Source organism: Apis dorsata, unplaced genomic scaffold, assembly GCF_000469605.1.
Source record: "Apis dorsata unplaced genomic scaffold, Apis dorsata 1.3 scaffold_256, whole genome shotgun sequence".
NCBI classification, from domain to species: Eukaryota; Metazoa; Arthropoda; class Insecta; order Hymenoptera; family Apidae; genus Apis; species Apis dorsata.
The window spans coordinates 210,281-223,129 of record NW_006263534.1 but is presented as its reverse complement, the minus strand read 5'-3'; the positions used below and the strand labels follow the sequence as shown (position 1 = coordinate 223,129).

General features: G+C 34.3%; 1 protein-coding gene across 1 annotated transcript in view; it reads left to right on the top strand.

Annotated features, from left to right (window-relative positions):
- LOC102672015 (Down syndrome cell adhesion molecule-like protein Dscam2) overlaps positions 1-12,849 on the top strand; it is a 107,484-nt gene that overhangs the window by 92,811 nt on the left and 1,824 nt on the right. Inside the window, 27 exon segments of the mRNA XM_031510752.1 lie at positions 1,273-1,419; positions 1,606-1,746; positions 2,122-2,312; positions 3,627-3,867; positions 4,465-4,674; positions 4,677-4,835; positions 5,462-5,731; positions 6,495-6,640; positions 6,780-7,215; positions 7,307-7,600; positions 7,785-8,015; positions 8,102-8,257; positions 8,338-8,408; positions 8,531-8,774; positions 8,887-9,033; positions 9,113-9,274; positions 9,370-9,586; positions 9,672-9,760; positions 9,843-10,022; positions 10,092-10,280; positions 10,400-10,585; positions 10,665-11,112; positions 11,194-11,420; positions 11,538-11,706; positions 11,848-12,011; positions 12,100-12,202; positions 12,781-12,849. Coding sequence (XP_031366612.1) covers positions 1,273-1,419; positions 1,606-1,746; positions 2,122-2,312; positions 3,627-3,867; positions 4,465-4,674; positions 4,677-4,835; positions 5,462-5,731; positions 6,495-6,640; positions 6,780-7,215; positions 7,307-7,600; positions 7,785-8,015; positions 8,102-8,257; positions 8,338-8,408; positions 8,531-8,774; positions 8,887-9,033; positions 9,113-9,274; positions 9,370-9,586; positions 9,672-9,760; positions 9,843-10,022; positions 10,092-10,280; positions 10,400-10,585; positions 10,665-11,112; positions 11,194-11,420; positions 11,538-11,706; positions 11,848-12,011; positions 12,100-12,202; positions 12,781-12,849 — 5,287 coding nt within the window.

Sequence of the window (12,849 nt, the reverse complement as noted above, 5' to 3'; positions counted from 1 at the left end):
TATATATATATATATATATATTACCAAGATCATGCAACTGTCAAATAACTGTTGATATCGTATATTTCAAAGAGTAATTTATCATTTACTGCTTCATTATATAATTATTTCACATTCATATCTGCTAACTAATAAATCGTCGAAAGCGTTCCGCGATCCCGTGTACAATTTATTGCTCATCAAAAATTCACAACGGGCATTAACGAGAATCAAAATTTCAAGTTAAATTTCGTTTTAAATAAATCATTTGTACAAAATTTTGTATTTTATTAATACACGCGTAATATATGTTGATATAAGTGTAAGTAATTCATTCTGAATTCGATAAAATTCCAATTTTTAAAGAATTTTTCAATATCAGAGTCAGAATCAATTTGATCGACTGTTTCATTCGGAAAAAATACAACGTTAGGAACATTAGAATTTATATTCTTTTAATATTCGCTTAAAAATTAAATCAAAAAATAAATTTCATCCATAAATTAACTGCAAGATCAGAAAAATACAATTAATTTTATTACGAACGATAAATTAAAGATGGAAAAATAATTTCTATTGTAAATTAATTAAAATCTATCATACACGCTCAGTAAGTAATTTCGTGAGACGAAACAATATTTTGTTTCTCATCCTTTTTAATGTACAACGTAATATATGATGTATTTCTGCGCGCGCGGTCATTGCATGCAAGTTAAATAAAAAACTGGGGAAAACGAGAACGGAACGCTGAAAAATGATATTTCACGGAGGCAAAAATGCGTGAAATCGAACAACGAATTAAATGATACGATGTGCAACATATATCGAGTTGTAAAGCTATTTCAAAGGGATTATTTGAAACGTGGCGTGAGCGCAGCCAGCCCTGCGTCAAATACTGGAGATTAACGTCATCTGGTGACGTATTGCGTTATTTTGACGATGTTATTCGCCAGCCTCGTTCATAAATACCATAAATCACGATGGGATTGTAATTAAAATATTTACTCGGCCGAACTTCTGAATGAAACATGTTGAAGGAAATTAACATACCAGATAAAAATTGCGATATCGGTGACGACGTGGTTCATAAATGCTTCATAAATACCATAAATCATCGACGTGTTGTGTGTAATTAAAATATTTATACTCGGTCAAAGTATCTGGAACGAGGAGGTATATTAAAAAATAAACTTTAATCACGATGAATTAAAATTAATACTATCTAAGCTCTTAATATGCATTCAAATGAATCAAAAGTTTTTCTTTCTCGTTGAAAATTTAATTTTATCACAGGTGGAAGATTCGTGGTCACGTCTCAGGGGGATCTGCACATCAGAGCCGCCAGACCCGACGACGGCAGAGCCACCTACTCGTGCTTAACTTTTCACGCGTTGACCGGTGAAAGGAGGAGGAGCGAGCCTGCCACGTTAACGGTCACAGGCACGTTGCTAAAGAAGTAACACTTTCTTCCTTGTGCTTGTAATAAAAATATTACAATGATGTTATCAAAACTTCGAAAAAAAAAAAAAAAGAAAAGAAAGATAAATTTAAATAAATGTAAATTCAAAGTGTGAATTCGAATAGAAGTTAGATCATGATATTTATTAAAATCTATTCGATTTTTAGAGCCAACAGGAACTATGCCGCCACGATTGATGCAGAGATCTCAGATCGCCATCTCAGCGGAAAGCGGGTCGGACGTTCATCTAACTTGCTCAGCCCAGGGGAACCCAGCCCCGCAATTTGCTTGGTATCGCGATGTTAACGGTTGGTTTAATTAGGGGATTGTTTACCGAGTAATCTAAATGTACCGTAGCGCTATATAATTCAACGCTGATTATCACTTTCGTAATTCGTTCATTTTAACAAATGTAATCAAGTTACGATCGAACGTTTTATTCATCAATTCTCCCATATAAATACTTTTATACGTTATTTACGAATCTCTATCTATCATGTATCTCTCTATGCATCGTAGTGTTAAATTTGACTTGTATAAGTGAATTCGCGTTGATAATATCATTTCCTTTGAATCGGTTATCTTTAAACACGCGTGAAAATGACGAAAATACGGTAACACGCGATACCCGCGTTAGCAAGAGGAGTATCGGGCATAAAGTAACGGGTATTTCGTTGTTGAAGGCCATTCGATACCGGTGGAGTCATTTGGCCGAATTCAACTGTGGGGTGATTTGATGCAAATTCGCCGCGTGGATGCTCAGGACGCAGGAAGGTACATTTGTCGAGCCAGCAATCAGGTCGGCGAGCAACGAGCGGAAACACACCTGTCGGTCACGTCAAAACTTAACGCGCGTATACAACCTCGTGTTCAGGTAGAGTTTGGATCATATAGCTCGTATTCTTGTAATCTAAATTTTTCATTTTACATATTTAATTCTATAATTTTTATATATATGTTTGATTTTGTAATTCAATATTTCTTTTTATAAATATATCATATTACAAATTAGATTTTTTATATTTTTATAGTTATTATTTTATATATTTATGATTAAATATATAAATATAAAAAGATAAACAAATGTAAGATATAATTACGATAATTTCTTCGCAAATTATAAAGCTTGACACTCGCTAAACCATCGATTATACAAAATCCCTGGAAGCTAGAAAATTCAATCGTGGTCATTTCTGAGCCATAAAATCCAATTACAATAGACCCCCGTGCTCCACAATAGTGAAGTACTTATCATAAATGGCAGCTATGATATCGAAGCCGTTACTGTTAACTTTTACAGCCACTACACAGAATCCTGGAATTATCATAAAGATCATACGGTTTGATCCTAGCAAGATATCAGATCGCATATCCTTTCCACTCAAAGACACGATGTTTGTATCTCGATGGCCAAATATAGACAAACCGAACAATATGGAGTTGCTCGCTCAATTTTTATCATTTGACAATCTTCTAGAAAGTGTCTTAGCCGTATCAGGTAATTAAATCAATTATCAGATGTAATTTAAAAAATAGTTAAATACAAAAGGCAATGTAATAAATAATATATTAAACATTATATTGCATTGTTTAAAAAATACATAAAAAGATTGAAAACGTTTTATTAATTATAAATTTTGAATTGGATTTAATATTTAATCTGACCGATAACATTCTTATTCTACTTCCTGCTCCAACGATTGACCTATACTACTCGTCTACCTTTAAAGTCTCTATAAACTATTTAAATCTTATCTCATTGTATTCTAACATAATAAGATGATATCATAACAGAAGAATATTTACAGATTCTAAAAAGCAACTTAAGCTTAACTTAAGCTCAAAATCGAATAACATCTCTTTCTAAACTTTCTAAAAAAAAAAAAAAAGAAAAGAAAAAAAACTCCGACAAATTTCCAACGAACAACTTTTCCACATTTTCCTTTCAAAGATTAAAACTTCAGAGCGGAGAATCTATCCGCGGCGCGGTATCGATTAAATTTGAAACAAACTGAAAAAAAAAAGAAGGGAAAAGAGAAAATGCCGTAACCATGTACCATGAGTTCAACGATCATCATCGAAGCGGATGGACAATCGTGTCGCGTCAAAGGGGGATGATCGCTTGGCCTGCGTGGCACGGGCATTAACTTTCGAGCACGAATCGTTAACCGTTTCCCGGTATTTACAGATCATCAATTCCGGAGAGTCGGCCACTATGAATTGCACGGTCGAGGGTTATCCGGTCGAGAGCGTCGAGTGGTTGCACGACGGTGTGCCCGTATTGACCGCGCAGGACACGAGGATCAGATTGCTGGCTCCTCTGGTGCTCGTGATAGGCTCGGTCGGCCGAAAGGACAAGGGGATGTATCAGTGTCTGGTCAGGAGCGACAAGGAGAACGCGCAGGCCACCGCGGAATTGAAACTTGGAGGTAGTATATTCTATGTACGAATAATATTCCGATATTCGGTTTATGAGAAAGTTGGCTGTTTTTGTATTAAATAGATTAATAAAGATAAATTAATGATCTACAAGATTGTGGAAATCTTGGAAAGAATTCGAATGATCCGGTTTGTAAAGAAGTTTTACAATGAAAATAAATTATCATTTATTGAACGATAAGCGAATGGAAATTCAACTAGGGAGATAATTATTACATTTATCCTTCGCAGCAAAATTTATCGATTCCAACGTTAATTAATACATGTTTCCCTTTCGTTCCCAACTGATTTAATAACCGCAAACATCTCTGAATAATTCTCTTCTCTTTATTAACAAGTAAACAATTAATACAATTATTTCGATTTATTATATTAAAACTACATATATAATAAGAAAAAAAAGAGTTAAGAGGTAAAAAAAAAGTTAATTACTTTTACTCAAAAGGACCCAAGCGTTTGTTTCTTAACATTCAACGGTATATAATTTTAAACCAATTATTATAAAAGTAAAAAAAAGTTAGGAAATTGCAAATTTTCTTATCAATAAAATACTTGCTCAAATCGATACTCAATTTTCGATCTATCAGACACGGTACCAGAGTTACAATACACGTTCATCGAGCAAGCATTGCGACCAGGTCCTCCAGTATCCTTGAGATGTTCAGCGACCGGTTCCCCTCCTCCGTCGTTTACTTGGCTCCTGGACGGAGAGCCTCTGAGCGAGATCGCCTCTGGACATAGGTTCGTATCTGGATCACCATCGATCAATATTCCACTTCTTAACCGATGCACAATGCCCGATACAGGTACGCGATAGGACAGTACGTCGATCAGTCCGGAGACGTGATCAGTCATTTGAACATATCGTCGGCTGGGGCTGAAGATGGCGGCCTCTACGCTTGTGTCGCTGCCAATACCCTGGCAACGGTTGAGCACAAAGCTAGATTGAACATTTATGGTAATTCGAATCATAATCTTGATTGGTTATATCACGTAATGTGGATTATAATTCAAATAGATGGATATACTGTGTGTTATACTTGTAATAAAGTTTAATTATTTTATACGAGCTTGATTTTAATTGTCGAGAGACGTTTAGATCGATACGTGAATTATTCGTGTTAAATGAATAATTAATGAGAAATAAATTATGTGTAATTTCTGAATAGTTTATCCTTAACAATGAATATGTAACGCGTAACATTTTTAATATTATTTTTAATATTGTTTGAAATATTGACTCTATTATCTTTTTATTAATAACATTAGAATTACCAAACAAGGTTAATATTAATTTTCATCGAGAAATTTATCATACATCTGATTATTCTCATAATACATATTTTAATTATATTAATACTCATATTCTTATATTACGTATTACACATCGATAATCTTTTGTAGAATATATATTTTTAATTATATTGTTTATAATAAATAATAATTTATGCTCAAATGTAAACCACGAACGATATTAATCATTGCTAATTATATGAATCATAATAAGTAGGCATACAAGTGAATCATAATAATAATTAAGGTGAAATGTATCGGAAGGCACTTCACGTCGATTAATAATTTCAGGCCCGCCATACATCCGATCGATAGGACCAGTTCGTGCGATAGCCGGTGTCGATACCACCATAGCTTGTCCTTATTCCGGCTATCCTATCACGTCAGTCGAGTGGTCTCGTGGAGGAGTCGCGCTTCCTCTCGACATAAGACACCGAGTTGACAGTGAGGGCCATCTTACCATCGCCAATGTGGATCCAAACGATGCCGGCACTTATACTTGTATGGTTCGTGCGAGATCCGGTGAAACGGCGAGCAGAGACATCCGGTTGACTGTCAGCAGTGAGTATTTGGATAAAAATATTGGGATAAAAATGGAATGGTTCTTTTATATTTGTTGAGTTTCTAAAAAGATTGAATTATATTTTTCAATTTAAATTTAACCATAATAAAACATATTGGAATATTTAATTTAATAAAATATTCAGAAGATTGTATATATTAATTTTGGAAAAGTTAAAATATTTTATTTTAACATTTAAAAGAGCTTAAAGTATTTGAAGAGATAGATATTTGGATGTTAAAATTATATTGTATTATATATAATATAATAACAAGGGACGAATATTATGCAATAAATGTTACAAAATACAATGGTATTTGTGTTAATTGTTTATCTTGTAAGATTGTATTCTCCATAAAGATTAGAATTGTAGTTACTATTGCACCACATATATACATTCGTTTTAACGAGAAACGAGTTTTTGTTTCTCGTTTCTTTACAGTTGGGTCGGCTACGCTCGCGAAGAAGTCACGAGACTAGGGGAAGAATTCCTCTAGCGTTACTTCTCCCAACTTTTTCTCATTTATCGCATTTAGAGGAGGGAAGCTAAAGCTATATACACGTGGACGGAAACTAATAAAAGTTGACCGCAATAATTATTTGCTTCTTTATATCTGAAGTAAAAATAATTATAGCAAAATAAATAAAAATTAAATTAATTTGTACCTCTATATTTTTTCGTTGGTAACAATAAATAATTTTTGCACAAAAGTAAAGAAAATCAAAGAGAATATTAAACGAAGAATTTCACTTCCATTTCAGGTCCACCGGTTATGAGTCCCTTCAATTTTCCTTCAAACCTCCAAGAAGGCAGTCGTGCTCAAGTCACTTGCACCGTCACTTCTGGTGATCTCCCAATCTATTTCTCCTGGTTGAAAGATGGCGAACCGTTACCTTCCTCATTACGTGTACGTCATCATCTCTAAGAAATTTCATTATTATCAATCCAAATTATCCCATATAACAAAATATTAGATAAAAAAAAATATTAAAATCAAAAATCACTAAATTAACTACCAACTCCCCTAGCAATTGTTCGCATTGCAGATCGAGGAGAGGGTGGCCGAATTCTTCAGCCTGCTCGTCTTCAAGGAACTCTCCTCCCGGCACAGTGGCAAGTATACTTGCGTGGCGACCAACAGCGCGGCCAAAGTGAATCACACGGCCGAACTTTTGGTGAAAGTGCCTCCACAATGGATCTTCGAGCCGCAAGACGTGGCTACCCTCCTGGGAAATCCATTGAACGTCCACTGCGAGGCGAAAGGATTTCCTCCGCCGCGTGTCACCTGGTTGCGTGCCAGGGAAAGAACCTCGAACGATTATCAACCTTTGATCGATGGTACCGATGGAAGATTAACCATTCTTCCAAATGGATCTCTGTGGACAGCTTCGGCTGGGCCCCAAGATGAAGGGCATTATCTTTGTCGAGCGAATAATGGCATTGGATCTGGTCTGAGCAAAGTGATCTACGTATCTGTTCATGGTAAATTATTTGTCAGATTTTTACCATTTTTTTTTTTTTTGCTAATTAAAAATATTTATTATTATATATATATTTTCTTTTTCTCTTTCAGAACCGGCAAGATTCGAGTTTCAGAGCAAGAACGTCACTATTCGTCGTGGCGAATCCGTGACTTTGGATTGTACAGTAATCGGTGATAACCCTATTGAAGTGCAATGGATGCACAACAGTGATCGTTTAGACACGAATAATCACCGGTTGAGCATTAGTCAGATAAAAACGGATAACGGTCTCAAGTCCCAATTATCCATAGGAAGCAGTGATCGTCAGGATTCTGGCGTTTACAGATGCACAGCGGATAATGCCTATGGCAGAAGCGAACATCTGATTTATCTTGCTGTCCAAGGTAAAAAATTTAATATTTGATACAATTATATTCTTTTCTTGTCAAATATATTGTATAATCATTTATATGATATCATTTTTATGATATCAATAAGTTTCTCGTTTTATTGGTTTTGATTTGAATGAATCTGGTTTTATAATTTTTCTGTAATCATTAATAATTAATTATGATTCCATATGTTCAGAGAGGCCGGATCCACCAGCCTCGTTAGAAGTCATAGAAATCGGATCACGGTCGATACGATTACTGTGGAAAAGAGCTTTCGACGGAAATAGTCCAATACGGAATTATGTTATTCAATATCGATCTCTGAATCACGGTTTGGCAGATGACTGGAATCCTGCAAAAACGCACAACGTTACTTACACGCCTGGACATTCGAATAATGGCAACACCATACATCCAACACAAAATGGTAATTGTATTTCCAATTACCAAAAAAAAATATATAATTTCCATCTTTTTTTTAAAATGTTATTCGATTTGATTCGTTGTTTCTAGGTTTATCTCCTTTTGAAACTACCAGCGACGACCAGGAAGTAGCTTTAGTAGGTGGACTTCATCCAGCAGTAACTTACACATTTCGTATATTTGCCATAAATTCGATAGACGTGAGTGTACCCACTGATCCTGTAGTCGCCAAAACTCAAGAAGAAGGTATATAAATATTTTAAATGCATTTACTTTTATCTAACAATTTTTTTTATTTTTTTTATCTTTTTTTTTTTATTTAACAGCACCTACTGAACCACCCCAAAATATCAAAGTACAATCAGCAGGACCTGGGGAGCTTATGGTTAGCTGGCAGGTAAATTTTAATTAATTCAATGTTTCATTAATTTATAAATAATAATTTGTTTTAAGGAAAGATATTAAAAATTTCAATGTAATTTTAACAAATTATAAAAGAAGGATTTATTGCATTCACAGCCACCTCCAAAAGAATCCTGTAACGGAGATCTATTGGGTTATATAGTGACATGGTCAGAGCATTCATCTTCGACGTCAGGTGTGAACCAAAGTAAAAGTTTAACTGTAAACGGATGGGCGACTACAAAGGTGCAACTCACCGGCTTGAGGAAGTTCACTAAGTACGATATATCGATCAGAGCTTTCAATAGCATAGCCAGCGGCCCAGCTAGCGTTCCCATTGTTGGAACAACTCAGGAAGGAGGTATATGCGATAAACATAAACTTTCGCAAAAGAGCTTTTTTTATTAATATCCTAATTTAATAAAATCAACTTTTTCTACTATTTTTCAACTATTTCGTTTCTTCATTATCAGTGCCAGAAACTCCACCGACACAAGTATCATGTGTTCCTTTATCTTCGCAAAGTGTAAAAGTTTCTTGGAGCGCTCCTCCACCTCATCAACATGGTGGAATTATTCAGGGTTACAAAGTATATTACAGACCTGTACCTACTGACAATAGTATGTAATTCAAGTATTGGATATTTATTTTTAAAAAGAACAAAATAGCATACTGTTTGCATTAAAAAATTATTTCCAGTGGACATATCAACTGTACGTGAAGTAAAAAAAACTTCCAGTGTAGAAACGTATCTACACACGCTGTATAAATATACGAATTATTCTATAAGAGTATTGGCTTACACGGGTGCTGGTGATGGAGTTTTGAGTCCTCCAATTTTTTGTACTACAGAAGAGGATGGTAAGAATCTTTAATTTTCACTGATCGGATAAAATTTTCAAAGTCAATAAAAATATTATTAAGAACAATTAAATTAATCTAATTATCTATCTTAGTTCCAGGTCCTCCAGCTGGTATTAAAGCTTTAGCATTAACTGCAGAGAGTATATTAGTTTCGTGGTTACCGCCCTTGCAACCAAATGGGAATGTTTCCAAATACACGGTTTACAGTAGAGAGGCAGGTTCCAATAATCATAACACACACACCATGCATGAACCACCATCATCTCCTACTGACACTCTTACTATGGAATTGCGAGGTTTGGTTGAAAGGTAATTAAGATTTTATAAAATTTTATTATAAATTTTATTTGTTAAAAGATAATAAAAAGAAATTTTAAATAAAATTACATGTTAGTCAATTGTACGAGTTTTGGGTGTCAGCAACGACAGGGCTGGGTGAAGGAGAACCGACTACTATTGTTACTCAAACTACGAATACTAGAGGTTTGATTATTCATGGGATAATTTCCTTATATTTTTTTAATTTTTGGATTATATTTATTAATTTAATAAAATTCTTATAAAGCTCCAGCTAGAGTGGCATCTTTTTCGCAATTATTAAGAAGGGCGATTAAATCATCGATCACATTATCCTGTTTGGTTGTGGGTAATCCTACACCTCGTCCAATATGGACATATCGAAATAGTCAAATCTCTACTGGAAGGCATTACGAATTAACTGCAGATGGTCACCTCAATATTCGCGGTTAGTTTAATACTTTGAATAAATTAATGAATATACAAATAATGATATTAAGAAGAATAAAAATTTTAGGATTAGAACAATCAGTCGCAGGAAATTATACATGTTCAGCGAGCAATTTATTCGGTGACGATTCCATTACTTACACGTTAGTTGTAGTGATGCCTCCTAGAGCGCCAATTTTAGAATTACAATATACGACAACGAATAGTATAAGATTTAGGTGGAATCATCCCAATAATGGAGGTGCCACTATTCAAGGTACATTAGAAATATTGATAGATGTTGAAAATAGAAATTAAGCAATAGAAAAAAATATAAAAGAATATTAAAAATATGAAAAAAACATAAAATATAAAATATAATGTTATTTTTACTAGGTTACGTATTAAGTTATAAAAGGGACCAAGGTGGCTGGGAAGAGATCGCATTATCACCCGAACAGACTGAATTTATTTTATCAGGTTTAAAATGCGGTTCCTCCTACTTGGCACATTTAACAGCACACAATCGTGTAGGCACTGGCGATCCAAGTTCTCTAATCAGTGCTACAACGAAAGGAACAGGTAATTTTTCAATACTAAATTAACTTCGTATATGTTTTTTATTTAAATATAATATAACTTGTTCGAATTTGTTCCACAGCGCCTTTATTGCCAAAAGAACGAGATATTATCTCCGCCAATGGTACTTCCGTAAAATTGAATCTTCTGTCCTGGCCAAATGGTGGTTGCTCCATCCAATATTATACTATAGAATACCGTAGACGCATTAACAATGAACCATGGATTTTAGTGGCAAGTCGTGCCACGGAGAATTTAATCATAAGAGATTTAAAGACTGCCTCGTGGTACAGTTTACGTTTGACAGCGCACAACGATGCTGGATCCACGCAAACGCAAATGGAATTCGCAACAACCACTCTTAGTGGTGTTAGCATCGGTCCTCCGAACGATTTGATTATGGAAGATGATGTTAAGAAAACTATACCGAATCATAAAGTGCTTTACGTAGTCGTACCTCTCGTCTGTGCTATTGTTCTGATTATTTCGGCCGCCATTTTGGGATATGTGATGTTAAAACGCAGTGGAAGGTATCATACAATTATTTGAGAATTATCATTTTATATTTTTCATGATTAAATAAAATAATAATATTGTTTATACATTTTTAGAGCTAATTATTTAGGAGAAATACTTCCTGGACAACAACAGAATCAGCAGTCAGGATTAGGATTGGTCCAGCAACAACAGCAACATCAACAACACCATCATCTTTCAAGTTGCATGTCCACTATGCAATTAAAATCCACTGCTGAACGTGATAACAGGAGGAATCATCAGGTTTATACCAGTTCTCCGGTAAAGCAAGAGAATCATAAATCGAACGACCATGGTTCAGGTTCATGTTCTTTCTTTTTTAATAATTTCTCACATAATTATTGTACAACATTTTTCAATTATTCGTATTTTTATATCTTTATTAATGAAATTAAATAACAATAATTTTTTTTCACAGAAATGTATGAAATAAGTCCATACGCCACGTTTAGCGTGCCAGGAAGAGAAAATCGTTCGGTGACCACTGCCACACTTGACTACACCATGCAATTCAAAACGTTTGGACATTTAGAGAACGAAGACATCAACACGATCGATTACGAGAGATCCAGTGTGGATTTCGAGAGGTAACTGTTTTCTTTCAACCCTTCAAACGCATGCTAGATGAATTAAAAGCGTTCCTTGCTCGACTTCCTTGTTCAAGAAAGCTTAATATCCCGCTCCCAAACCCTTTTCTCTTCCTCTTTCTGGTGTTCTTTCACGTTCAGGTCTAAAACACCAAGGTGGCACAAGCAACGATACTTCCCAAGCATCGCAGAAGCTGAAAGTAAGCTGCGCTCGAGTCGCCAAGGTTCCGGAAGCGATACATCCGGAAGCCCTTGCGGAGAGTGCGCTGGGCCTAGTTATAGGGTACCAGTGAAGCCTTGCAGAGGTAACAAGAAATTAATTCGTATAATTTATTAATAATCTCTTGTAGATTGAATTTAACGTTTTGAAATTTCTTTAATACATCTTTACAGATGTATTTTCACGAGGTGTAGAATCGAGTACAGAATCGAACAACGAAGGTTCACCTTCACTTGCGAGACGACGAAGCCGACAACCGAGCCGGTCTACTCGCAGGTAGCCAAGGTTTGTTTGTTTCCACATAGCACTCAAGTCCTGATTATGTTCAATGTTCACGGTCTTATCGATTTCATATCGATGCAAGATAAATAATAGAAAAATGTAAATGGAAACAATAAGAATAAACATTAAAGAATATTAAAGAATATATTTTTATATTTACAAATGTAAATATAATTCTTAAAAATTAATTTTATTATACAATGTACGATAATGAATTATTAACTACATTTTTCTATTACTTGGAAATTTGTTAATCTCATATATTCTTATATCATAATAATAATTTATCATAATTTCTTAATTAAATTGATGTCATCATTTTTTTAAATAATATGTTTTTAAATAATATTTATCTGGATAATTATAAATTAATCTATAAATTACAAATTAATCTGGATAAATATGAATATTAGAGATATTTATTTCAACTTTAATCAAATTAATTTGCCAAAAAAGAAATTCAAAAAAGATATTAATCTCTCAATCAATCAAATGACAATAAAAATATTTTTTAACATTTAATATCAATAATAATTTCTCTTAAGAATTCTCTTTTCTGATTCATTATGCAGTTCGGTGGAAGACATGACATTATTGCCGCCAAGCGGGTTTAGTGACAGCCGCGAATTGAGCGATGTAGA